The 27,812-nt window shown below is 44.3% G+C and overlaps 2 protein-coding genes across 5 annotated transcripts in view; one reads left to right on the forward strand and one right to left on the reverse strand.

The window, feature by feature from the left end:
• LOC109882067 (tyrosine-protein kinase JAK1) overlaps nt 1-15,335 on the forward strand; it is a 28,674-nt gene extending 13,339 nt beyond the window's left edge. For 3 of the 4 annotated variants that reach the window (XM_020474162.2, XM_020474161.2, XM_020474165.2), the window contains 14 exons: nt 1,670-1,773; nt 2,160-2,315; nt 5,483-5,570; nt 6,262-6,389; nt 7,212-7,347; nt 7,425-7,576; nt 7,925-8,075; nt 8,837-8,931; nt 9,320-9,500; nt 9,585-9,709; nt 9,969-10,141; nt 10,987-11,104; nt 11,754-11,864; nt 12,627-15,335. In XM_020474162.2, the coding sequence (XP_020329751.2) occupies nt 1,670-1,773; nt 2,160-2,315; nt 5,483-5,570; nt 6,262-6,389; nt 7,212-7,347; nt 7,425-7,576; nt 7,925-8,075; nt 8,837-8,931; nt 9,320-9,500; nt 9,585-9,709; nt 9,969-10,141; nt 10,987-11,104; nt 11,754-11,864; nt 12,627-12,752 (1,844 nt within the window). In that variant the 3' untranslated portion in view covers nt 12,753-15,335. The remainder of the gene's footprint in view (nt 1-1,669; nt 1,774-2,159; nt 2,316-5,482; nt 5,571-6,261; nt 6,390-7,211; nt 7,348-7,424; nt 7,577-7,924; nt 8,076-8,836; nt 8,932-9,319; nt 9,501-9,584; nt 9,710-9,968; nt 10,142-10,986; nt 11,105-11,753; nt 11,865-12,626) is intronic. The other variant, XM_031807173.1, reaches the window with a different exon arrangement.
• Nucleotides 15,324-26,250, reverse strand: LOC109882069 (ubiquitin conjugating enzyme E2 U). The gene is made up of 10 exons (XM_031807177.1): nt 25,922-26,250; nt 25,658-25,739; nt 25,407-25,499; nt 25,224-25,315; nt 24,104-24,230; nt 17,096-17,132; nt 16,572-16,660; nt 16,376-16,466; nt 15,621-15,739; nt 15,324-15,538 (listed from the first exon to the last, which is right to left on the reverse strand). Exons 1-10 carry the CDS (start codon nt 25,985-25,987, stop codon nt 15,378-15,380), a joined length of 957 nt encoding a protein of 318 aa, XP_031663037.1. The 5' UTR covers nt 25,988-26,250; the 3' UTR covers nt 15,324-15,377.
• Nucleotides 26,251-27,812: the final 1,562 nt, after the last annotated feature.

Raw genomic sequence — 27,812 nt, forward strand, 5'->3', positions numbered from 1 at the left:
CACCATAAAAGGTGAATGAGGGCCGTTTTTCAGACGGAGTTATAATGCCCGGTTCACACGCGCTCAGTTTTACAACCAGTCGGATTTATAATGTGAAAAAGGCGTATGTACAGAGCCTTCAGAAAGTATTCACAGACCTTTACTTTCCCCCATGTTGTCGTGTTACAGCATGAATTTAACATGACATGTTGTGTCACTGATCTACATACAATACCCCATCATGTCAAAGTGGAATTTTGTTTGTAGAATTATTTTTTATTTTTTATTCACAAAAAATTCTAAACTGAAAAGTATTCAACCCCTTTGTTATGGCAAGCCTAAATAAGTCTCAACGTCAACAGTGAAGTGAAGAGGCGACTCCAGGATGACTCCAGAGTTCCTCTGTCCAGTGTCTGTGTTCTTTTGCCCATCTTAATCTTTTCTTTTTATTGGCCAGTCTGAAATATGGCTTTTTCTTTGCAACTCTGCCTAGAAGGCCAGCATCCCAGAGTCACCTCTTCACTGTTGACGTTGAGACTGGTGTTTTGCGGGTATTATTTAATGAAGCTGCCAGTTGAGGACTTGTGAGGCGTCTGTTTCTCAAACTAGACACTCTAATGGGCTTGTCCTCTTGCTCAGTTGTGCACCGGGGCCTCCCACTCCTCTTTCTATTCTGGTTAGGGCCAGTTTGCTCTGTTCTGTAAAGGGAGTAGTATTAAGCGTTGTATGAGATCTTCAGTTTCTTGGCAATTTTTCGCATGGAATAGCCTTAATTTCTCAGAACAAGTATAGACTGACGAGTTTCCGTGCTTCTACACCTGCATTGCTTGCTGTTTGGGGTTTTAGGCTGGGTTTCTGTACAGCACTTTGAGATATCAGCTGATGTACGAAGGGCTATATAAATCAATTTGATTTGGTTTCAGAAGAAAGCTCTTTGTTTATGGCCATTGAGTCTGTAATCGAATCCACAAATGCTGATGCTCCAGATACTCAACTAGTCTAAAGAAGGCCAGTTTTATTGCTTCTTTAATGAGCACAACAGTTTTCAGCTGTGCTAACATAATTGCAAAAGGGTTTTCTAATGATCAATTAGACTTTTAAAATGATAAACTTGGAATAGCTAACACAAGGTGCCATTGGATGGTTGCTGATAATGGGCCTATGTAGATATTCCATAAAAAAATTCATTTTGGTAGTCATTGACAGCATTAACTATGTTTACACTGGATTTCTGATCAATTTGATGTTATTTTAATGGACCCAAAATGTGATTTTCTTTCAAAAACAAGGACATTTCTAAGTGACCCAGAACTCTGAATGGTAGTGTATTTATTGTCATGTTGAATTCAAGCTGTAACCCAATAAAATGTGGAATAAGTCAAGGGGTATGAATACTTTCTGAAGGCTCTGTATGACGAGTGCCAAGTTTATAAATCTCTATCTTTGTGCGTGCGCGGTCTTTTCAGAAATGGTGCATGCGGATATTTAGTGTTACATTTACACAACGGTTAGAAATGAGGCCCCTGAGCTGGATGAGTTCTTTTGTTCATACCAATATCAAACAGGAAACTGTTGCTCAGTAACCGTGGTTTTCTCTGTTACCTCATCTCACTTTAGAGGGATGTGTTTGGCGTGTCTTTTGTTTCCTATTTCAGTTTCCTATTTCAGCGTGGTTTTTCGTTTTCTTTAGAAATCTCTAACCTTCTGTTCGTGACAAAGAGAGAGGCGGAGCCGACACATCCCATACAGAGTCAACTCATCTTCCACAGGATCCTCAAAGAGGACATTTTGCAGGTGTGTGTGCTTGTGTGTGTGTATGCATTGGGGTCCCGAGTGGCGCAGCGGTCTAGGGCACTGCATCTCAGTGCTAGAGGTGTCACCACAGACCCTGGTTCGATTCCAGGCTGTATCACAACCAGCCGTGATTGGGAGTCTCATAGGGCGGCACACAATTGGCCCAGCGCCATCTGGGTTAGTGTTTGGACGGGATAGGCCAGTTAAATATGTTTTTAAATAAAAAATGTATGCATGCGTGTTTTCATGCTAGGCTGCGTACAGTATGTTCGTGTGCACAGGATGCCCTACACTGGCAATGCTACCTTTTTCATTCATTTGTTTGACATCAACAGTTTTGCTTTTCTGTCATTAACCAGGTCTATGTCTCCCATATGTCTATCTAGGAGGAGCACTTGGGCTGTGGCACCAGAACTAACATCTATGCTGGCAAACTGAAGATAAAGTGTGAGGAAGAGAAGGATGTATGGGGTTCCCAAACCCACCACCAGGTCAAAGTGGTCCTGAAAATGCTGCGGTCCCAACACAGGGACATCTCTATGGTGAGAACACGTGCGTGCACACCCTCACACGTTCTGTATAAATATAAGGGGCTTTATAAATATATTTGATTGACATTCACACAGTGGTGTAAAGTACTTAAGTATACATGTTTTAAAGTACTACTTTATTATATTTTTGACAAATTTGACTTTTACTACATTCTTAAAGACAATCTCTACCTTTTACTCCTGTACATTTTCTCTGACACACAAAAGTACTTGTTCCATTTCGAATGCTTAGGCAGCACAGCAGTATGTTCCAATTCACGCACTTATCAATATAACGTGTTGTCATCCCTACTGCCTCTGATCTGGCAGACTCACTAAACACAAATACTGAGTTCGCAAATTATGTCTGAGTGTTGGAGTGTGTCCCTGTCTGACCATAAATAAAAAATAAAATGGTGCCATCTGGTTTACTTAATATAAGGAATTTGATGTATAGAATTTACTTGAACTTTTTACTCAAGTATGACAATTGAGTACTTTTTCCACCACTGTAGATTTAAAACCAGATACTTTTTGACTTTTACTCAAGTAGTATTTTACTAGCAACGGTAAGCAAAATTGATAATTTGAAGGAATGAAACAGTTGGCCAATGGATGAACATACTCTAAACTTTTAGAAATGTTTAAATCCAACATATTTTGATTGAATTATAGGATATAAAACATTTTACTTGCACGGACAAATAATGGAGTTCAGGGATTTTGGTGGGAATTCAGGAAGTCAATTTATTGCCAAATTTCACTTTTGTTTTCTTAGAATGCACTCATATATACTCTTTCTAACGGTATACAGTATTTTGTCAATATTACGTGTTTAAAATAAAGAAAATGATATGTGCTGCATTTGCATAAATACACTGGGTATATTTGCATGTATGAATACATTAATATAAAGGGGTGGAACAACCTCCAAAACTTACTCTGTCTAGGCCTACCTGCACTCACCTGCGCTGTCTAGACTGACTCATTAATTACTGTGGTTGTCACGTTCTCTTGCATAATTTAATAGCAGGATAGTCTAAGATTAAAAATCAACAGGTTTGGCTCTAGATTATTATATTATATTATTACCTATTTTATATATCACTATAATCCGAGTGTTCACTTTCAAAAGTTGCTTTCATTTCAGCACATCGAATTTGTTAACATTTCAACTGTGTAAAAAAATATATATATATATTATCCCCGTAAAATGAACACCTATCAAAATAAAGTGCTCTTTCTTCTGATGTAAGTGTGGAGACTATGCGTTAAATCCCAGGCTTTAGCGTTCTTATAAATGCAATGAAAAGACAGTATATTCTGTTAAATCCATTTCAGCCATTACCGGGGTGTGTTTGACAGGCATTTGTGGTCCGTGCCATTTAAGATGAGGGAGGGAGATAAAAAATTTTATAATAATAATGATCATGACCTTATTTCTATTACAAAATATTGGATGACTGTCTTTCATATTCCGTTCACCCAGTTCAATGTAACAGCGATAGGTTTAGGTTTACATGATACTCAAATGTTCTTTGGCTACAACCTTGCCTATGAATGAACGATTACAACATAGATGCATCCAGTTCGAGAGAAACATTTGAGGTGACAGACAGTGACACATTCAATACATTGTTGCACACTGTTGTCTGCATCTAGCTGATATATAGGGTTTAATCATTAGTCCAACAGTTGCAAACAAACGTTTCTATTGAACAAATTCAGATATATTTACACCGTTTGCTTCCATTTAAGATTTTTTTTAAAACAGAATCAGCTTTAATGAATACACCCGCTGAACACATTTTACTTTCATAGCAGCCACGTTGTATTCCTTCTCGCATCTACGCGGTCTCCTCTCAACTTTTCCCTTATGGACTTCAATGCACAACACATCAGCTGTATGTGGCCAGGTGAAAAACACTTTCCAAGCCAAACCATATCATAACCACTACACACAGCCTACATCGTTGTCACCATATTAGCTAAAGTCATAGTCAACATAGCTAGTAGAACTAACGCGTTAGTAACCCGCTACAATCATGCAGTACACTGAACAGTGTACAGTCAGTAAGCAGTTTAGAACTTACACCGGGGGGGCCCAGTGGCAATACATTTTTAAAAACCAAAAGCTTACCTTGACTTGGAAGAGTTCCAGTGTTGCGTTGGATAGTCATAGCCAGGTAGCTAACATAGTATCCCTTTGTTTGAGCAGGCTAAAATAGCTTGCTGTATTTGCTAGCTAAGTAAAACTGGGAAAAATTACTCTCTCTCTCGCTTCTCCTTCATTTTGGAATAAATTAATTAGTTAAACTGTTCAAATATTGTCTTTCTCTCTCTCTGAGTCAACTGCTCACCACATGTTATGCACTGCAGTGCTAGCTAGCTAGCTGTAGTTTATGCATTCAGTACTAGATTAATTATTTTGATCCTTTGATTGGATTGACAACATGTCAATTCATGCTGCAAAATCTCTGATAGGTTGGGGGACATCCTCCAGAAGTTGTCATAATTACTGTATTGACATCAATGTACCCAGAGGAGGACGGAAGCTAGCTGTCCTCTGGCTACACCATGGTGCAACCCTACAAAGTGCTTTTGAGGCTACTGTAGACCTTCATTGCAAAATAGTGTGTTTTAATAAATTAAAATACAGACTGTAATGTTATCATGGCACATATTATTTGGTGATTATTTATATAAAGATTTTATCCCCAAAAAATATATTTAAAAAAAAATGTTTAAAAACATTTAGTTTTATGAAATGCACTGAGGAGGATGGTCCTCCCCTTCCTCCTCTGAGGAGCCTCCACTGCTGACAGGTCTTTACAAACATTTCCTCGGTTGTAGCATTACCTGGAAAAAACTTAAAGCACAAGCAAGAGTCGCAGGAGTAAAATTAAATAAATCAATCCATCAAGTTTTAAATGACAAGTGACCCTCAACCACAGGAAAAAGAGAGTGCTGGCCATGCGCATTGCTAATTTTACTTCTCATTTAATATTAAGGTATCTTTTACTTTTAGTCAAGTATGACAATTGAGCACACATTTCCTTCCTCCATTACCTGTCTGACTTTGTGACCACTTTCTTTGACCTTTTGACTTTGATCTTTTACGACGGACCTCTTTCCGTCAGGCTTTCTTTGACCTTTTACCTCTGAGCTCTTTCCGTCAGGCTTTCTTTGAGACGGTCAGTATGATGCATCAGGTGTCCCACCAACACATCGCTCTGCTGCATGGTGTCTGTGTTCGCAACCAGGACAGTAAGTCGCCCTTCCTTCCACCATTTCTCTTACCTTAATTATTTTTTTAACCCCCTTTTCTCCCCAATTTTCATGGTATCCAATTGTTAGTGGCTACTATCTTGTCTCATCGCTACAACTCCCGTACTGGCTCGGGAGAGACGAAGGTCGAAAGCCATGCATCCTCCGAAACACATCCCAACCAAGCTTCTTAACACAGCGCGCCTCCAACCTGGAAGCTAGGCCAATTGTGCGTCGCCCCACGGACCTCCCAGTCACGGCCGGCTGCGACAGAACCCAGAGTCTCAGGTGGCACAGCTAGCGCTGCAATGCAGTGCACTAGACCACTGCGCCACCTGGGAGGCCTTTATCTTCATTCTTAAACTGACACTCAGCGATATGCCACAAGCCGCAGGATGAACCTAAGTTATTGTAGATGATTGTGATGCTATGTACTCTATGTACTCGCAACAGAGTATCTGCTACAACGTGATAAGTTCTTAGATACTGCTGTTTACTTCATGCTCCGCTGAAGTCCTAGATGTAATGACATAGTGTCTACATTTGCAATATGCCGTATGTTGCGGAAAATACTTCATATCTCTGACAGCTTTTTTAAAATATTTTTTTTAACTATTTGCTATTTGCTTTTACATGTGAAAATGGGCTAGACTTTTTTGGGGACCTCAACCTGTGTGTGGTCCCTGTTCAGATATCATTGTGGAGGAGTATGTGAAGCTGGGTCCTCTGGATGTGTTCATGAAGGGGTGTCGTCTTCAACTCAGCACTTCCTGGAAATTCCAGGTGGCCAAACAACTGGCCAGCGTCCTCAGCTACCTGGTGAGAAACCATCAATCAACCCTGATTCACACTATAGGGCCAAGCCTAGCTGTACTGGGATGGCCTGCTTACGCATCCACCATAGTTAATGGAACTGTGCTGGAAAGGACAATGTGCAAGGAAAATATCAGAACCAGTCCAGTATGGTTCAGGTTGGCCCTATATTATAAAACGGGCATAAAAATGTGCCATGATAACATTACAGTCTGTATTCTTACCAGAATGTAAGCATCTGGGAACTTGGTGCCAACCCGGAGTCGACAGTAGTTTGTTAAAACCTGTACAGATGCAGTCAAATTTTGCTCTTTACAATAGAGTACAATGTTCCGTTTTTTTCTTTACAAAACTGGTTGAATGGCTTTTTTTTACCACATAGGCACCTGCAACTTACCACAGGTAAAATACTATATACATTGAACAAAAATCATTGCTTCCAACCATTTTGAATAATTTAGTCCAGGCCATTTTTGACTTTCAAGATCTTAATTTCAGTTATAAATGTTTTTTCCTTGATCCTGTGCCGTTGTCAATCAAACAAATGCATTTTTTTATATATTTTTTTATATCAACTTATTTGAAAAGAAATCATGCAAACGTGGCTATATGTTTGTCTGTATATGTCAGTGGAGGCTGTTGTGGGGAGGACAGCTCATAATTATAGCTGGAACGGAGAAATTGGAATGGATGTATTTGGTACCATTCCACCTATTCCACTCCAGCCATTACCACGAGCCCGTCCTCCCCAACTCAGGTGCCACCAACCTCCTGTGGTATACGTCTATATGGCTGTGGACCTGACACTTCCCTGTATTTCCCTCTCAGGAGGATAAGAAGCTGGTCCATGGTTATGTGTCTGCTAAGAACATCCTAGTGGAGCGGGATGGCCTGGAGGGAGAGACTGGGCCCTTCATCAAACTCAGTAGCCCTGGGGTCCCCATCTCCGCACTCAACAGACAAGGTAGGTGTGTGTGTGTGTGTGTTTGTGTGAGAGAGAGTTTGTGTGTGTTTAGCTGATGAGGCTGTGTTGTATTACAGAGTGTGTGGAGAGGATTCCGTGGATCGCCCCAGAGTGTGTGAGGGACAGCCAGGTCCTGAGTGTTGCGGTGGATAAGTGGGGCTTCGGCACCACGCTGTGGGAGATCTGCTATGATGGAGAGGCTCCTCTCAAAGACAAGAAACTCATAGAGGTACACGCTAACTTCCCCTCACAACACAACAGAATTACTAACAACACAACAGAATTACTAACAACACAACAGAATTACTAACAACACAACAGAATTACTAACAACACAACAGAATTACTAACAACACAACAGAATTACTAACAACACAACAGAATTACTAACATACAGCTAACAACACAACCACCCCCTAGACTGCCCATACAAAACATGAATGTATCCCTTATTTACCCTGGTGATATCTCTTTCAGAGGGGAGGTCTTTCTGGAGTTATTTCATTGAATACACCTGTTGTTATATACCCAAAGTCTTGGTCCCTGATCTGTCTCCTATCTTTCTCTCTGTGAGCAGAAGGAGATGTTCTACTCGGCCCAGTGTTCCCTGGTGACCCCAGACTGCCCTCAGCTGGGTGAGCTCATCACCAAATGCATGACCTACGACCCCAAGAGGAGGCCCTTCTTCAGGGCCATAGTCAGGGACCTCACCGGGGTGGCTGAGCAGAGTAAGCGGACAAAGAGGACTCATCTTCCATGTTTCTCCCTCTCTGTGACCTTCCCTCAGTTTCTCTGTCACATTCCCTCAGTTTCTCTGTCACCTTCCCTCAGTTTCTCTGTCACCTTCCCCTTCGTTTCTCTGTCACCTTCCCTCTGTTTCTCTGTCACCTTCCCGCAGTTTCTCTGTGGCCTTCCCGCAGTTTCTCTGTGGCCTTCCCGCAGTTTCTCTGTGGCCTTCCCGCAGTTTCTCTGTGGCCTTCCCGCAGTTTCTCTGTGGCTTTCCCTCAGTTTCTCTCTGTGACCTTCCCTCCGTTTCTCTCTGTGGCCTTCCCTCCGTTTCTCTGCGGCCTTCCCTCCGTTTCTCTGTGACCTTCCCTCAGTTTCTCTTTGACCTTCCCTCAGTTTCTCTGTCACCTTCCCTCAGTTTCTCTGTCACCTTCCCTCAGTTTCTCTGTCACCTTCCCTTAGTTTCTCTGTCACCTTCCCTCAGTTTCTCTGTCACCTTCCCTCAGTTTCTCTGTCACCTTCCCCCCGTTTCTCTGTGGCCTTCCCTCCGTTTCTCTGTGGGGCCTTCCCTCCGTTTCTCTGGGGCCTTCCCTCCGTTTCTCTGTGTGACACCTTCACGCTTGTCATTGTCATCTTTTTCGGTCACGCTCTCTCAAATGCATGTGTATATGTGGACAAGTGTGTGTGCACGTGCCTGTGTTTATATTATAGGCAATGTCTGAATATAAGTATTATAGCCCTGCCTCTGTGGCCCCTCCCCCAGACCCTGCTCTGCCTCCTGGTAGGGTGCCCATCCAGGAAGTGGACCCCACCGTGTTTGAAACCAGGTTCCTCAGGAAAATCAAAGACCTGGGTGAGGTAGGGAGACTCCTAATACATGTAGACTTTTGGGGTGCATGTCCACATTAAAGGGGTAATCTGTGATTGGTACAATACATCCATTGTTGGACTTATGAATTCCAGCCAATGATTGTTGAAGAATATCACTTCTAAATGTCTCATGAGCTTAGTTCAATTGTCTTACCAAATCAGAACCCAGAATATAAACTATAAATATACATTTTTAATTTAAATATAATGGGGTGGCGGTTTGTTTTATGAATCAGTTTGTTCCCCTGTAATGTGATGATTGTGGTATGTAACAGTGTGTGTGTGTGTGGATATAAACTGTACCTGTATGGCTTTCATCAATATGGTTCACGATGTCTGTGGCTTTATTCTTTTTGTGTGTGTGTACTATTCGCAGGGTCACTTTGGCAAGGTGGAGTTGTGTCAGTATGACCCCCGTGGGGACGGTCGAGGGCAGCTTGTGGCGGTCAAGTCTCTGAAGCCAGAGAGCAGAGGTCAGCTGTGGAGAGAGATAGACACCATGAGAGAACTATACCACCACAACATTGTCAAATACAGAGGAGTGTGTAGCGAGGATGGTGAGGAGAGCTCTGCAGTCACACACACACACACACCTCATCCCAGTGATGGGGTTTGTGTTAACACTGTGTTTCTCTGTCTAGGTGGGAGAACCACTAAGCTGATCATGGAGTACCTGCCAGCGGGGAGCCTGAAGGACTACCTGCCCTGGAGGAAACACCAGACTGACCTCAGGAGACTCCTCCACTACGCCCTCCAGATCTGCCAGGTGTAGTAGTATGGAGCTTCATTAATACCCCCAAAATGGATGTCATTTTAATTTCATCCTTTTAATCCCACCCTATTAGGTGTTTACTGCAGTTTGTGATGATGCACTCCTTTAAATGTACTTTCTGTTACTTGGTAACTGTTGCCTATTACCAAATGGAATGTTGTGGTAAATGTTTCAAAGACTTGTAGTAAAAGCACAAGACTGCCAGGTAAATAGCTATACAAACTATAAAAACATGTGTGTGTGTGTGTCTCAGGGAATGGATTACTTGGGATCCCAGCGGTTCATCCACCGGGATCTGGCGGCTCGGAACGTTCTGGTGGAGAACGAGAGCACGGTGAAGATCGGAGACTTTGGCCTGACCAAGAGCATGAAGGAGGACAAGAGTTACTACACTGTCAGAGAGGAGACCGACAGCCCTGTGTTCTGGTGAGCAAATGTATACATAGAATGACAACACAGGAGGTTGGTGACACCTTAATTGGGGAGGACGGGCACGTGGTAATGGCTGGAGCGGTACAAGTGGAAAGGTATCAACAACATCAAACATATGGTTTCCATGTGTTTGATGCCATTCTATTTACTCCGTTCCAGCCATTATTATGAGCCGTCCTCCCCTCTGCAGGGGTGGTGCACAATTGGCCCAGCATCGTCCGAGTTTGGCCGGGTAGGCCATCATTGTAAATAAGAATTTGTTCTTAACTCACTTGCCTAGTTAAATAAATACAAATATTTAAAAAAGAATTAAGTCTCATAGCAAGCGGTCTGAATACTTATGTAAAAAACTTTTCGCTTTGGCATTATGGGGTATTGTGATGTCACTATGGGGTATTGTGATGTCACTATGGGGTATTGTGATGTCACTATGGGGTATTGTGATGTCATTATGGGGTATTGTGATGTCACTATGGGGTATTGTGTGATTTTCGCTCCTATGATGTTAACAGGACGGGGCTCAGTGTATTTACATTAACTCACATGGGCGGCAGGTAGCCTAACGGTAGAGTGTTGGGCCAGTAACCGAGAGGTTGCTGGTTCGAATCCCTGAGCTGACTAGGTGAAAAATCTGTTGATGTGCCCTTGCTCTGCATAAGAGTGTCTGTTAAGTGACTAAAATGTACATATTAACCTTGGTTGTGTTCATTAGGCAGTTGACACCCAACGGAAGAAAACAAACCGGAAGGAACTACCTAAACTTGTCCAATAAGAAACGCTCATTTTCGGTTGCAGAACATTTTGCTACGTTGTGCCCTAACCCATGTGTTGCCTTGTAGGTACGCTCCCGAGTGCCTGGTGGACTGTAAGTTTTACCCTGCGTCTGACGTGTGGTCCTTCGGGGTGACCCTCTATGAGTTGTTGACCTACTGTGAGACAAGCAGCAGTCCTACCACGGTAAAGAACTTTGTCTCTTTGAACTTTGTCTCTCTCTCCTCACTATGAAAATATGTTAATACAAATTCCTAAAACTTTATTGATTTGTTTGACAAATACCAGGGGTCAGACCTGTTAACATGTATCTGATGTGATACCAGGGGTCAGACCTGTTAACATGTATCTGATGAGATACCAGGGGTCAGACCTGTTAACATGTATCGGATGAGATACCAGGGGTCAGACCTGTTAACATGTATCGGATGAGATACCAGGGGTCAGACCTGTTAACATGTATCGGATGAGATACCAGGGGTCAGACCTGTTAACATGTATCGGATGAGATACCAGGGGTCAGACCTGTTAACATGTATCTGATGAGATGTATCCTAGTCTTAGTTAATTAAACTAGCGTCTGTCTGTTTTGGGGTCAAATCATTCTGAAGTTCAATACTCTGAGCGGTGCACTTTTCCACTTCCCTTCATGGATTTATAAAGGAAATGACTAGAAACTCCTCCCCCATGCTTGTACCAATCTAAAGCTTTTAAATGCATGGGAAGAGTGGATACTTTGGGAGAAACGACTATGGTGTTGGTAGGGATCGAACTGGAGCGTAGGACCAGTGTTTCATCTGTTTTGGTTTTGATCATATGTTATGGTTGTTCACAGGTATTCTTGGAGATGCTTCGTCCAATCCAGGGTCAGATGAATATCACCCAATTGGTGGAAGTGCTGATGGCCGGCAGGAGGCTGCCTTGTCCACCTCACTGCCCGGATGCGGTAAGAGAACTGGGAAAGTACAGATCTAGGATCAGCTTCCCCTCCCCCAATCCTAACCTTAATCATTAGTTTAAAAAATTGCTACACTGACCCACGATCAGTGTCTAGGAGCAACTTCACCATACACCAAAGCTAATTAAGCACCCTTTCTAAATACAAAGTCAGTAGTGTTACTCTACAGTTGTAGGATATTAATTTGACCAGTTTCTCACAGCAGGAAAATAATCCTACAGCAACAGGAAATGTGAATTATTATGTGGATTATAATTAACTGACATTTGTTGTAGGGGTTTGTACATGTTTTGTTAGGACAAATCAAGTCTGACATTTTAAAAGTGGAAATTAAAAACTTTAGAAGCCTTTTTAAACCTTGAATACACGAGAAGTTTGCATTTTCTGCAGGAACTTTCTTGCAACAACAGGGTGATCAAATTAACATCTGACACATGTATAAAAATAACGATCCTCAATAGGAATGAGTAGGAATAGAACAACCTGCATATCTAATGGCTTTGAGCAGGTTGCTCGTTATCAACGCCGATGTAAATCAGCATAAAAAGGAAAATTGCATCTACAAGGATAAACATGTCTTCCCAGGTGTGTTTATCAGAGCAGCGTTTTGACCCTTAGCTTGCAGGATATTTATTTGTTATGCTTCTCGACCCCCCCCCCCCCCCCCAAAAAAGGTTTGAAGATTTTTATATCTGGTCTCTGGTCTTTGCACTTCTGTGTGTGTGTGTGTGTGTGTGTGTGTGTGTGCAGGTATACTCTCTGATGAGGAGGTGTTGGGAGAGTTCCCCGGAGAACAGGATTCTGTTCAAAGACCTGATCACAGAGCTGGAGCTGCTGCTGGATGAGAGGCACGGAGGAGATGGACTGGCTGTCTGACCTGACGAAGCTGCAGCTGGACGAGAGGCACGGAGGAGATGGACTGGCTGTCTGACCTGACGAAGCTGCAGCTGGACGAGAGGCACGGAGGAGATGGACTGGCTGTCTGACCTGACGAAGCTGAAGCTGCAGCTGGACGAGAGGCACGGAGGAGATGGACTGGCTGTCTGACCTGACGAAGCTGCAGCTGGATGAGAGGCACGGAGGAGATGGACTGGCTGTCTGACCTGACGAAGCTGCAGCTGGACGAGAGGCACGGAGGAGATGGACTGGCTGTCTGACCTGACGAAGCTGCTGCTGGACGAGAGGCACGGAGGAGATGGACTGGCTGTCTGACCTGACGAAGCTGGAGCTGCTGCTGGATGAGAGGCACGGAGGAGATGGACTGGCTGTCTGACCTGACGAAGCTGCAGCTGGACGAGAGGCACGGAGGAGATGGACTGGCTGTCTGACCTGACGAAGCTGAAGCTGGACGAGAGGCACGGAGGAGATGGACTGGCTGTCTGACCTGACGAAGCTGCTGCTGGACGAGAGGCACGGAGGAGATGGACTGGCTGTCTGACCTGACGAAGCTGCTGCTGGACGAGAGGCACGGAAGAGATGGACTGGCTGTCTGACCTGATGAAGCTGAAGCCGCAGCTGGACGAGAGGCACGGAGGAGATGGACTGGCTGTCTGACCTGATGAAGCTGAAGCCGCAGCTGGATGAGAGGCACGGAGGAGATGGACTGGCTGTCTGACCTGACGAAGCTGCAGCTGGACGAGAGGCACGGAGGAGATGGACTGGCTGTCTGACCTGACGAAGCTGGAGCTGCTGCTGGATGAGAGGCACGGAGGAGATGGACTGGCTGTCTGACCTGACGAAGCTGACATAGATGGATAGATAATAATACTAGTGATGGACTGATATGACATTTATGACCAATATCCCATATTTTCCTTGCCAAAAACAAACTGAAATTTTAGCAGCCTTTTAAGCATTATAGTACAGTTAAATAGTTAACACACACACACACACGGACGCAGAGGTCTAAGGCACTGCATCTTAGTGCAAGAGGCGTCACTACAGTCCCTGGTTCAAATCCAGGCTGTATCACATCCGGCCGTGATTGGGAGTACCGTAGGGCAATGCACAATTGGCCCAGCGTCTTCCGGGTTTGGCCGGGGTAGGCCGTCATTGTAAATAAGAATTTGTTCTTAACTAACTTACCTAGTTAAAGAAATCCACACTGACCAAAAATGTATTTTGTTGGCATTTACGTATGTCCCCATTACCAGTAAAACATAATCAATCTATTTACTTCACTTACTTACTGTGCTGTTTCATTGTTCAGTTGTTTCATTCTCAACCAGGATGTCATCATACATGTCAAGCAGTGACGTTTCAGCTCTGCCTGTGCCCGACCAGTCGGCGAAAGCCAACATCACCCACGACAGAGAACGGTTGATTGTCAAGGGCAATGAAATCCATTATCTTGGCGTTGATGGATTTCACCTTTGCATTGTCTCTCTGAAAATGTTCTTACTCTTTCAAATGACTGCTGGACTTATTGGCGACTCGATCCACACAGCAGACATTGTGGGCCAGGTTAGGAATGCTGTGTTGCACGTGTAGTGTAAAATGTTACGTGATGTCATTATATAGGTATACATGTCAGCTTTGACATCGGTGTTAAACTAGACATCGGGCCGATGTTGGCATTTTTAGCTAATATCGGCCAATTTCGATATGTTCACTGATATCGTGCAACCTTAAATAATAGAATTCATATCATAATATTTATGCCATTTAGACACTTTTTATCCAAATAGATGGATGGATGAAAACACAGTCGACAAAGATGGACAGAAAGCACAGACAGAAAGCTCACTTGTCAAACGATAACAAGCAATATAATAGGAGAACAAATATAGGCTAGATTGAAAACTGGACACTGTAGCACTCAGCCATTAGGTTAGCCACTGTAGCCCCCTACCACACCCAACCCTGTTCTCTCACACTGGAGCCCCCTACCACACCCAACACTGTTCTCTCTATGACCAGTTTGGCCTACCATCCCTCACAAGCAGATTACAAATGAACTGGTTCAACCTTACTAAAACCCTTACTGGCTAAGCCCCAGTCCTGTCCTTCTACAGCCTACACTCTCAAATCAAATCACACTTCATTACTTACTGGCTAAGCCCCAGTCCTGTCCTTCTACAGCCTACACTCTCAAATCAAATCACACTTCATTACTTACTGGCTAAGCCCCAGTCCTGTCCTTCTACAGCCTACACTCTCAAATCAAATCACACTTCATTACTTACTGGCTAAGCCCCAGTCCTGTCCTTCTACAGCCTACACTCTCAAATCAAATCACACTTCATTACTTACTGGCTAAGCCCCAGTCCTGTCCTTCTCCCAGTCCTTCTACAGCCTACACTCTCAAATCAAATCACACTTCATTTGCCACATGCACCGAATACAACAAGTGTAGACTTACTGAAATGAAATGCTTACTTACAAGCCCTTAACCAACAGTGCAGTTCAAGAAGAAGAAAATATGTTTATATAGTAATAAAGTACAAGAAGTTTTCACATTTTATTGGTCAAGTGTATCTAATTGCAAGGCGTGTGGAGGCATCACTCCTCCTCCAACTCCTCGAATGACAGTGAGTGTGTCCAGGCCACCAGTTTGTCCACCTCGTTCTCCCAGAGGTCCTGTTGCTGTCTGTCATGTGCTCGACAGAGACCCCTGGTGGCCATGGAGTCTCTCTGCACATTCACCTGAGGGGTCAGCATGTCTACAAGGACACATAAATGATGGGCTCTGTCATTGCTCACAGTAACACACACCCACACACACTGAATTCATCATAGACTTACCTGGTGTTCTGTAGAGGAGGTAAATCTTTCTCATTTGGTCCATCCTCGCCTGTCTCCCCTCACTCACTGGTTTGGTCTTCTTAGGCTGGTGCACGGTACCATACATTAAGGCTCGGAACCTGTCACAGAGCACACCTGGTTATTAAGGTTCTGAACCTGTCACAGAGCACATCTGGTTATTATGGTTCTGAACCTGTCAGAGCACATCTGGTTATTATGGTTCTGAACCTGTCACAGAGCACATCTGGTTTATGGTTCTGAACCTGTCACAGAGCACATCTGGTTTATGGTTCTGAACCTGTCACAGAGCACATCTGGTTATTATGGTTCTGAACCTGTCACAGAGCACATCTGGTTATGGTTCTGAACCTGTCACAGAGCACATCTGGTTATGGTTCTGAACCTGTCACAGAGCACATCTGGTTATTATGGTTCTGAACCTGTCACAGAGCACATCTGGTTATTATGGTTCTGAACCTGTCACAGAGCACATCTGGTTATTATGGTTCTGAACCTGTCACAGAGCACATCTGGTTATTTGAGAGTAAAACAAAAAGGAGCAATACGTTTCAATTTCTGAATGAGTGAGATGTTGCCTTTGTATAGCATGGTTTACCCAAATCATATTTAGGAAAGGCAGCAGCTATGGTAAATCGGACGTGTGTTTTAACCAGCAATCTTACAAGCCAAGAGGTAATCTCTTATTTTTATTTTTTTTACTGCTCCTCTTCATCTTTCAGAGTAAACAGACTTACGTTTCACACTGTGTCCCCATGGGAGAGTCCTTGTCTGGTGTCCCATAATACATGGCAAAGGTCTCAGGGCGCTTGATGAGATCCTCCAGGGCTGGAATACATCGTCAGATTAGCCTGTTACACGCCTATCAGTGCTAACTCCTAATGTACACTCCAAGGTCATGAGGAGTGCATGTATTTAGATGGAAAGACATACATTCCTTCCTCATCCACGAGCCAGCTTTAGTGGTGGCCATCTTTGTCCATGTCTTCAGATAATCCTCAAAGGGGATTCTCCTCACAAGCCTGGAGGCATTACATTTAGCCATGGAACAGAGAATATTACACTGAACTGCTGTAACTACAGTAATCAAGAGTATAGTACTATCATGATACTATGCATGTGTCATGTCAAAAAGAGGATAAACCAGAAGATAAAACTGTGATGTCATCATTGTGAATTAACTAATCAATCAAGGGAAAACGAAGAGGAAGAATATTCTGGAAATGAAAGAGATGAGCACATGGAAAGTGGAAATATTCACTTTGCTCGTTACATATTTACATGTTCTTAATTCCATTCCTTTACTTAGATGTGTGTGTATTTGGGTTTATGTTGTGAAATGGTTAGATATTACTGCACTGTCGGAACTAGAAACACAAAGCATTTCGCTACACCTGCATTAACATCTGCTAAACACGTGTATGTGACAAAATAACATTTGATTTGATTTCTCTCACCTGTTTTGTGAGTTCAACTGCACAGCTTTTCTGTTCCCTACAGGAGAATAATAATAATAGACAGATCATTATCACCACTCAGTGTGAGATGGGATATGATCACCTTATCTTAGGCTAGCAGCATCCCACCTTTACCAGCGGTAAATCATTTCATCTTTGAAGACTGAAAGTGAAAACACAGACTCTTCCACTCAGTAACAAAAATACCAAGCACAGTGGAATGTAAAGTAGCCAAAGTTCATGATGCAACATGAAGAAAATCAGCAAAGAAATTGCAGGACGCAAATCAACCACCAGTAAAAACAAAGAGGTTGAGGGGCTTCAACTGAATAACACACGGAGTTAACACACAGCCTTTTACAGTGACACGTTCAAATGACCTGCTATGAGGTAAGGTCACCCAGTGGTGGTGGAGCAGAGTGTCACCAAGACTGAGCTGAGGAACATGGAGTTAACACACAGCCTTTTACAGTGACACATTCAAATGACCTGCTATGAGGTAAGGTCACCCAGTGGTGGTGGAGCAGAGTGTCACCAAGACTGAGCTGAGGAACATGGAGTTAACACACAGCCTTTTACAGTGACACGTTCAAATGACCTGCTATGAGGTAAGGTCACCCAGTGGTGGTGGAGCAGAGTGTCACCAAGACTGAGCTGAGGAACATGGAGTTAACACACAGCCTTTTGCAGTGACACATTCAAATGACCTGCTATGAGGTAAGGTCACCCAGTGGTGGTGGAGCAGAGTGTCACCAAGACTGAGCTGAGGAACATGGAGTTAACACACAGCCTTTTACAGTGACACATTCAAATGACCTGCTATGAGGTAAGGTCACCCAGTGGTGGTGGAGCAGAGTGTCACCAAGACTGAGCTGAGGCACATGGAGTTAACACACAGCCTTTTACAGTGACACGTTCAAATGACCTGCTATGAGGTAAGGTCACCCAGTGGTGGTGGAGCAGAGTGTCACCAAGACTGAGCTGAGGAACATGGAGTTAACACACAGCCTTTTACAGTGACACATTCAAATGACCTGCTATGAGGTAAGGTCACCCAGTGGTGGTGGAGCAGAGTGTCACCAAGACTGAGCTGAGGAACATGGAGTTAACACACAGCCTTTTACAGTGACACGTTCAAATGACCTGCTATGAGGTAAGGTCACCCAGTGGTGGTGGAGCAGAGTGTCACCAAGACTGAGCTGAGGAACATGGAGTTAACACACAGCCTTTTACAGTGACACATTCAAATGACCTGCTATGAGGTAAGGTCACCCAGTGGTGGTGGAGCAGAGTGTCACCAAGACTGAGCTGAGGAACATGGAGTTAACACACAGCCTTTTGCAGTGACACATTCAAATGACCTGCTATGAGGTAAGGTCACCCAGTGGTGGTGGAGCAGAGTGTCACCAAGACTGAGCTGAGGAACATGGAGTTAACACACAGCCTTTTGCAGTGACACATTCAAATGACCTGCTATGAGGTAAGGTCACCCAGTGGTGGTGGAGCAGAGTGTCACCAAGACTGAGCTGAGGAACATGGAGTTAACACACAGCCTTTTGCAGTGACACATTCAAATGACCTGCTATGAGGTAAGGTCACCCAGTGGTGGTGGAGCAGAGTGTCACCAAGACTGAGCTGAGGAACATGGAGTTAACACACAGCCTTTTACAGTGACACATTCAAATGACCTGCTATGAGGTAAGGTCACCCAGTGGTGGTGGAGCAGAGTGTCACCAAGACTGAGCTGAGGAACATGGAGTTAACACACAGCCTTTTACAGTGACACGTTCAAATGACCTGCTATGAGGTAAGGTCACCCAGTGGTGGTGGAGCAGAGTGTCACCAAGACTGAGCTGAGGAACATGGAGTTAACACACAGCCTTTTACAGTGACACATTCAAATGACCTGCTATGAGGTAAGGTCACCCAGTGGTGGTGGAGCAGAGTGTCACCAAGACTGAGCTGAGGAACATGGAGTTAACACACAGCCTTTTACAGTGACACGTTCAAATGACCTGCTATGAGGTAAGGTCACCCAGTGGTGGTGGAGCAGAGTGTCACCAAGACTGAGCTGAGGAACATGGAGTTAACACACAGCCTTTTACAGTGACACATTCAAATGACCTGCTATGAGGTAAGGTCACCCAGTGGTGGTGGAGCAGAGTGTCACCAAGACTGAGCTGAGGAACATGGAGTTAACACACAGCCTTTTGCAGTGACACATTCAAATGACCTGCTATGAGGTAAGGTCACCCAGTGGTGGTGGAGCAGAGTGTCACCAAGACTGAGCTGAGGAACATGGAGTTAACACACAGCCTTTTGCAGTGACACATTCAAATGACCTGCTATGAGGTAAGGTCACCCAGTGGTGGTGGAGCAGAGTGTCACCAAGACTGAGCTGAGGAACATGGAGTTAACACACAGCCTTTTGCAGTGACACATTCAAATGACCTGCTATGAGGTAAGGTCACCCAGTGGTGGTGGAGCAGAGTGTCACCAAGACTGAGCTGAGGAACATGGAGTTAACACACAGCCTTTTACAGTGACACATTCAAATGACCTGCTATGAGGTAAGGTCACCCAGTGGTGGTGGAGCAGAGTGTCACCAAGACTGAGCTGAGGAACATGGAGTTAACACACAGCCTTTTACAGTGACACGTTCAAATGACCTGCTATGAGGTAAGGTCACCCAGTGGTGGTGGAGCAGAGTGTCACCAAGACTGAGCTGAGGAACATGGAGTTAACACACAGCCTTTTACAGTGACACATTCAAATGACCTGCTATGAGGTAAGGTCACCCAGTGGTGGTGGAGCAGAGTGTCACCAAGACTGAGCTGAGGAACATGGAGTTAACACACAGCCTTTTACAGTGACACGTTCAAATGACCTGCTATGAGGTAAGGTCACCCAGTGGTGGTGGAGCAGAGTGTCACCAAGACTGAGCTGAGGAACATGGAGTTAACACACAGCCTTTTACAGTGACACATTCAAATGACCTGCTATGAGGTAAGGTCACCCAGTGGTGGTGGAGCAGAGTGTCACCAAGACTGAGCTGAGGAACATGGAGTTAACACACAGCCTTTTACAGTGACACGTTCAAATGACCTGCTATGAGGTAAGGTCACCCAGTGGTGGTGGAGCAGAGTGTCACCAAGACTGAGCTGAGGAACATGGAGTTAACACACAGCCTTTTACAGTGACACATTCAAATGACCTGCTATGAGGTAAGGTCACCCAGTGGTGGTGGAGCAGAGTGTCACCAAGACTGAGCTGAGGAACATGGAGTTAACACACAGCCTTTTACAGTGACACGTTCAAATGACCTGCTATGAGGTAAGGTCACCCAGTGGTGGTGGAGCAGAGTGTCACCAAGACTGAGCTGAGGAACATGGAGTTAACACACAGCCTTTTACAGTGACACATTCAAATGACCTGCTATGAGGTAAGGTCACCCAGTGGTGGTGGAGCAGAGTGTCACCAAGACTGAGCTGAGGAACATGGAGTTAACACACAGCCTTTTGCAGTGACACATTCAAATGACCTGCTATGAGGTAAGGTCACCCAGTGGTGGTGGAGCAGAGTGTCACCAAGACTGAGCTGAGGAACATGGAGTTAACACACAGCCTTTTGCAGTGACACATTCAAATGACCTGCTATGAGGTAAGGTCACCCAGTGGTGGTGGAGCAGAGTGTCACCAAGACTGAGCTGAGGAACATGGAGTTAACACACAGCCTTTTGCAGTGACACATTCAAATGACCTGCTATGAGGTAAGGTCACCCAGTGGTGGTGGAGCAGAGTGTCACCAAGACTGAGCTGAGGAACATGGAGTTAACACACAGCCTTTTACAGTGACACATTCAAATGACCTGCTATGAGGTAAGGTCACCCAGTGGTGGTGGAGCAGAGTGTCACCAAGACTGAGCTGAGGAACATGGAGTTAACACACAGCCTTTTACAGTGACACGTTCAAATGACCTGCTATGAGGTAAGGTCACCCAGTGGTGGTGGAGCAGAGTGTCACCAAGACTGAGCTGAGGAACATGGAGTTAACACACAGCCTTTTACAGTGACACATTCAAATGACCTGCTATGAGGTAAGGTCACCCAGTGGTGGTGGAGCAGAGTGTCACCAAGACTGAGCTGAGGAACATGGAGTTAACACACAGCCTTTTACAGTGACACATTCAAATGACCTGCTATGAGGTAAGGTCACCCAGTGGTGGTGGAGCAGAGTGTCACCAAGACTGAGCTGAGGAACATGGAGTTAACACACAGCCTTTTACAGTGACACGTTCAAATGACCTGCTATGAGGTAAGGTCACCCAGTGGTGGTGGAGCAGAGTGTCACCAAGACTGAGCTGAGGAACATGGAGTTAACACACAGCCTTTTACAGTGACACATTCAAATGACCTGCTATGAGGTAAGGTCACCCAGTGGTGGTGGAGCAGAGTGTCACCAAGACTGAGCTGAGGAACATGGAGTTAACACACAGCCTTTTACAGTGACACGTTCAAATGACCTGCTATGAGGTAAGGTCACCCAGTGGTGGTGGAGCAGAGTGTCACCAAGACTGAGCTGAGGAACATGGAGTTAACACACAGCCTTTTACAGTGACACATTCAAATGACCTGCTATGAGGTAAGGTCACCCAGTGGTGGTGGAGCAGAGTGTCACCAAGACTGAGCTGAGGAACATGGAGTTAACACACAGCCTTTTGCAGTGACACATTCAAATGACCTGCTATGAGGTAAGGTCACCCAGTGGTGGTGGAGCAGAGTGTCACCAAGACTGAGCTGAGGAACATGGAGTTAACACACAGCCTTTTGCAGTGACACATTCAAATGACCTGCTATGAGGTAAGGTCACCCAGTGGTGGTGGAGCAGAGTGTCACCAAGACTGAGCTGAGGAACATGGAGTTAACACACAGCCTTTTACAGTGACACATTCAAATGACCTGCTATGAGGTAAGGTCACCCAGTGGTGGTGGAGCAGAGTGTCACCAAGACTGAGCTGAGGAACATGGAGTTAACACACAGCCTTTTACAGTGACACATTCAAATGACCTGCTATGAGGTAAGGTCACCCAGTGGTGGTGGAGCAGAGTGTCACCAAGACTGAGCTGAGGAACATGGAGTTAACACACAGCCTTTTACAGTGACACGTTCAAATGACCTGCTATGAGGTAAGGTCACCCAGTGGTGGTGGAGCAGAGTGTCACCAAGACTGAGCTGAGGAACATGGAGTTAACACACAGCCTTTTACAGTGACACATTCAAATGACCTGCTATGAGGTAAGGTCACCCAGTGGTGGTGGAGCAGAGTGTCACCAAGACTGAGCTGAGGAACATGGAGTTAACACACAGCCTTTTACAGTGACACGTTCAAATGACCTGCTATGAGGTAAGGTCACCCAGTGGTGGTGGAGCAGAGTGTCACCAAGACTGAGCTGAGGAACATGGAGTTAACACACAGCCTTTTACAGTGACACATTCAAATGACCTGCTATGAGGTAAGGTCACCCAGTGGTGGTGGAGCAGAGTGTCACCAAGACTGAGCTGAGGAACATGGAGTTAACACACAGCCTTTTACAGTGACACGTTCAAATGACCTGCTATGAGGTAAGGTCACCCAGTGGTGGTGGAGCAGAGTGTCACCAAGACTGAGCTGAGGAACACGGAGGCCAGTGGTGGAGCTGAAGACAGAGAACACAGCCCAAGCAGCTGAACTGTCTGCAAATGGGGGCCAGAGTGACAGCCAATGAGAAGGAGGTGGAGGAGGAGCTGAACTGTCCGCCAATGGGGGCCAGAGTGACAGCCAATGAGAAGGAGGTGGAGGAGGAGCTGAACTGTCCGCCAATGGGGGCCAGAGTGACAGCCAATGAGAAGGAGGTGGAGGGAGCTGAACTGTCCGCCAATGGGGGCCAGAGTGACAGCCAATGAGAAGGAGGTGGAGGAGGATCTGAACTGTCCGCCAATGTGGGCCAGAGTGACAGCCAATGAGAAGGAGGTGGAGGAGGCACTGTACTGTCCGCCAATGGGGGCCAGAGTGACAGAAAATGAGAAGGAGGAGGACAAAGTAGCTGACAGCACTTAGAGAGGAGATGAGCATCACCAAGACTGATCTGCAGCTCCAGAAGAACAAGATGGAGGAGCTGAAGAGGGAGAACACAGTCATGGAGGCCAGAGTGTCAGCCAATGAGGAGGAGATGAAGAGGGACAACACAGTCATGGAGGCCAGAGTGTCAGCCAATGAGAAGGAGGTGGAGGAGGAGCTGAAGAGGGAGAAAACAGACCATATGTTCTCTGCTGGTTTGACTGATTCAGGAACTGTAGGACCATTCAATACTGAAACCCAACTGAGAGTCATCACCAACATGGGATCGGTCTATAACCCAATAACTACTATGTTCCCAGCACCAGTGAGATGAGTCTACTACTTCAGATTCACTGCCTGGGAATACCATGAGAGTAGGCCTGTTCCATGATGACCAAAAAGTGTTGTATTTAATTATGTACGCACTGACCATCGTGGTAAGTATGTTTCAAAGGCATTGTCTCTAGAGCTGGACCATTGGGATGTGGTCTACTTATGTCCCCCCTCAGGGAAAGGGCTCTATGACAGTACTAATAACTACAACACCTTCAGTAGCTTCTGGGTCACATAGGGAAGCACCTTTGCTGTAATGAACTCTGCTTTCTGATAGTAGCAGAAAGCCTCCAATGTTCCTCTCTAACCAATAGGAAGCATTGAAAAAGAGAAAGAATGCTGCCGTTTGTGTCTTTACAGTACTATAAACGTTTATGGTAATTATTGCATGTATTTCTGCTCAACAACATTTTCACACGCAAACTTTTTGTTGCGAGTTGGATCAACAACATTTTTGTTGAGTAAACTCACAATCCTATTGCAATTGTACAATAATACTTTCTTTTTTACAGTGTAGCTTTGTAACGTAGCCCAATGTAACCAATAGCTAATCCTTGTACTTGGTGGTGCTCACTCACTCTCCAGTTCCTGGCTGGCCCTGACACATTCCAGCACCACACGGTGGTAGGTGGATGGGCTGGACCAGAGCATGTCAGCAGCTTCGGGGTTCACCGCTCCCTCCAGGACTGGGTTGGACAGCATGGTCTAGAGGGGACATAGGAGAGGAGACCATACAGACTTGATATTACTACACTACTACTGCTGTATGTGTCTATGAACACAGCAAGTGGCAGTGCTTTTTTAAAAATAGTATGTGATAGTTCTATCTTTATCACAAATTACAAATTGCTGTATCCAACCTGGACTCAGAGGTAGACGTAGCATAGTAAACGTACATCTGGGACATTCCAATTAGTATGATATGTTGTGTTTTGTATGGTGTTAATTTGTGGATGTCCATCATCCAATTCATATGATATGTTATGAATTACAATTTATGATATGTTAGCAATTGCAATTCCTACAATATGTTAATGAATTTGTTGTGGCTAATGTTAGCTAGGTGGTTAGGTGGCTAACGTTAGCTAGGGTTAGGGGTTAAGTTTAGGGTTAAAGTTAAGAGTTAGGTTAAAGGATTAAGGTTAGGGGAAGGGTTAGCTAACACTAAGTAGTTGCAAAGTAGCTAATAAGTAGACAGTAGTTGCTAATTAGCTAAAGTGTTAAAGTTGTCCATGATGAGATTTAAACGCGCAACCTTTGGATTGCTAGATGTTCGTGTTATACACCCAGCCATCTGTTCCGACTAACCACCCTACTTTCATTTTTGTCTTAAGTAAACTTCTGTCTTATGCGGGGGCTCCCTAGTAGCGCAGCAGTCTAAGGCACTGCATCTCATTGCTAGAGGCGTCACTACAGGCCCTGCTTCGATTCCAGACTGTATCACAACCGGCCGTGAATGGGAGTCACATTGGGCGGCGCACAATTGGCCCAGCATCGTTAGGGTTTGGCCGGCGTAGGCCGTCATTGTAAATAAGAATTTGTTCTTAACTGACTTGCCTAGTTATATAAAGGTTATGGTTTTAAAAAATGTAACCATACCAAACGTAACATATCATATTCATTTTTGTGTCCTGGCTTTACGTTTACTTCTAGACCAGGCTGCTGTATTTCAACATGTGCAGTGAAATGGGCGCCAACCTGGATGCTCAGAAGAATACTGCTGATTGAGATGCTGGGGTTCCACTCGCTGTCCAGGCAGGGGAGACATGGGCTACCTGTGTCCTTGTCCACTTCGGTCACAACAGACATGTACAGGGTGAAATGAAACACCTTTCCTTTATATGACACTTTCATGGACAATAGATATTACCAGCAACTCACCATTGGGGTGGAAAGGGATGGCGTTGAATTCAACGGTTGGAGGGACTGAGTTGTAAGACTCAGTGAAATGCAATGTCAGCAGCAAAACAGCACCTTATAGAATGGAAAGATTTGAAAACTAAAATTGCATTTTTTTTGGGTAGTTCAGACACCCAAGCCCTAAATGTAGAGCGCATGTAATCATCATCAGTAGCTGATCATCATCATGGATATTATTTTGTGGAGGCTGAACATTCATGGCCATATCACACCTTCCCACAACGTGTCTTTCAGTCCCTCCACTTTAGCCTCCCATTCAAGCAGGCTGTGACTTACTGGCTTGGCCTCCACTCCCTTGTCATAAAAAAACAACAACTTTTAGTGCTTCACTGGTTATTTGAAGGTGACATGATTACACGCTTGTTTCCTGTGAGAGATTTAGTTTTTGATGAGCACACAGAATAACCTAAAATCTTAAAATATATATGATGGATAAAACATAAAACATAATTGTAAATAAAGTTCTAAAAACTCACTTTTAGATTCGCTGTCTGCAGTTTGAGGTATTGGTTTCGCAGCAAGAAGTGAGCGTGGGTGTGCATCGTTGGATTTCACTCGATACTTCACAATTTGACAACTGTATGTGCGAATATTTCATAGAACAAACGCATGCTTTCATAGTCTGAAATGATAAAATATTACACTGGCGCAACGCATAGACATACTGTTTTCCAAGAGAACAATGGAGCAAGGTGATGTTATGTTTTGAAGCTGTTGTCAAGCAACATGTCGGTCAATTTGGTGGGAAGAACAGCTTTGTATGGAGCCAATTTCACTTGCTTCTCGTGTCGCTATAACAAGCTCCGTATTAAAGGGGGCAATCTGCGATTGCTACATCCATGTTTTGACTTAAATTAATGATATTCAACCATTGATTCTTGAAGAATATAACTTATTAATGCCTCATGCCATTAGTTCAACTGTCTAAGCCCATCAGAATCCAAAACATAACCTTGTTTTACTTCATTGTTTAAAGACATCGTAATTGTAAACACACTGTATAGCTTCACATATAACTTAAACTATAATTTTGATCTTATTGATGGTCTGACTTTGCATCTGTAGCTCTGTCTATGAATTTGAGAGTGGTTCTCCATCTCTATTCCTAAGCCATTTACCTAAAAAAAAAAGTTGTCGGGTTGGCGCGTCGATGTTGTTTGAACTGCAGGTTGCCTTTTAAATCACATTATATGAACACCGAATTTATACGTTTTCCTGTTTGGGATGCATTTTTCACTTGTTTCATTTTTATTATATAATTATTTAGATTACTCATTAGGCTACCAATTTATGAAAGTCTCCATTCTTTATACCTTGTGGGATTTGACTAAGGACAACAACTAAATAAGAAGTTGATCATGTTTTATTTTTGGTACAGTTCACTCTTGCTCAATTTGAACCTGAGTGGTGAGTGTTTTGAGTTGGGCTATATCGCACAAAGATGCAATATTGCACAAAGATGCTATATCACACAAAGATGCAATATTGCACAAAGGTGCTATATCGCACAAAGATGTTATATTGCGATAAGATGCTATATCACACCAAGATGCAATATTGCACAAAGGTGCTATATTGCACAAAGATGCAATATCGCACAAAGATGCTTTTGATAGAGGGTAAAAGGGTCATCTAATTGAAGATAGGATGGGGGAAAGAACGTGTAGTTTGAGTATTTTATTAGGAGGGGGCAGGGGGTGGCAAGGGACAATCATGTCAGCATCACATGGCACACATACACACACACAGACATAGGTTATGCACTAGTATGTAGCTACATGCTCATGTTCTATGATGATCTCTGAATCATCCTTTGTCTGATGCGGATCCTGGAAGATCTTGTTGGGGTCTGTCTCGTAGCTGTCGACGTAGACCCAAACTGTTTCACTGTTTCCCCCCCATACTCCCTGTTCCACTGAGCCTGTAGATGACTCATGAGCCATCTGTGAATATTATCCTCAAGCCCTGCAGATAGGGTAAGGGGGATACCTAGTCAGTTGTCCAACTGAATGTATTCAACTGAAATGTGTCTTCTGCGTTTAACCCAATAGAGAGACAAGATTAGCCAGTTAATAAAGTTCATTTTTAAAAGTTTTGGAGACTCCTACAGTAGCTACAGAAGATGATGTCATTCTTATATTCTATAAGTCCAAAGTGACTTATAGCATGTCCAGTTCTGTGAACACACCAAAACAGCCACCCCCCATTCCCCAGCTGGTTTCTGGAGACGTGCCTGTCTATGGGGTCAGTGTGTTCAAAGTTGTCGGCCCTCTCCACCTGATAGAGCTTCTCACCCAACTGTGAACCTCTGGTCTATGAAGGCCCTCTCCATCTGATAGAGCTTCTCACCCAACTGTGAACCTCTGG

This window comes from Oncorhynchus kisutch, linkage group LG27 (assembly GCF_002021735.2).
Source record: "Oncorhynchus kisutch isolate 150728-3 linkage group LG27, Okis_V2, whole genome shotgun sequence".
Classification (NCBI taxonomy): domain Eukaryota; kingdom Metazoa; phylum Chordata; class Actinopteri; order Salmoniformes; family Salmonidae; genus Oncorhynchus; species Oncorhynchus kisutch.

Excerpts from the sequence above, each read along its gene's own strand:
- LOC109882069 (XM_031807177.1), bottom strand. The coding sequence starts at position 25,987 with ATGCACACCCACGCTCACTTCTTGCTGCGAAACCAATACCTCAAACTG. Across the intron at positions 24,231-25,223 it reads GTATTCTTCTGAGCATCCAG|ACCATGCTGTCCAACCCAGT; the intron begins GTTGGCGCCCAT and ends TGTCCCCTCTAG. Across the intron at positions 15,740-16,375 it reads ATGGGGACACAGTGTGAAAC|GTTCCGAGCCTTAATGTATG; the intron begins GTAAGTCTGTTT and ends GCTCTGTGACAG.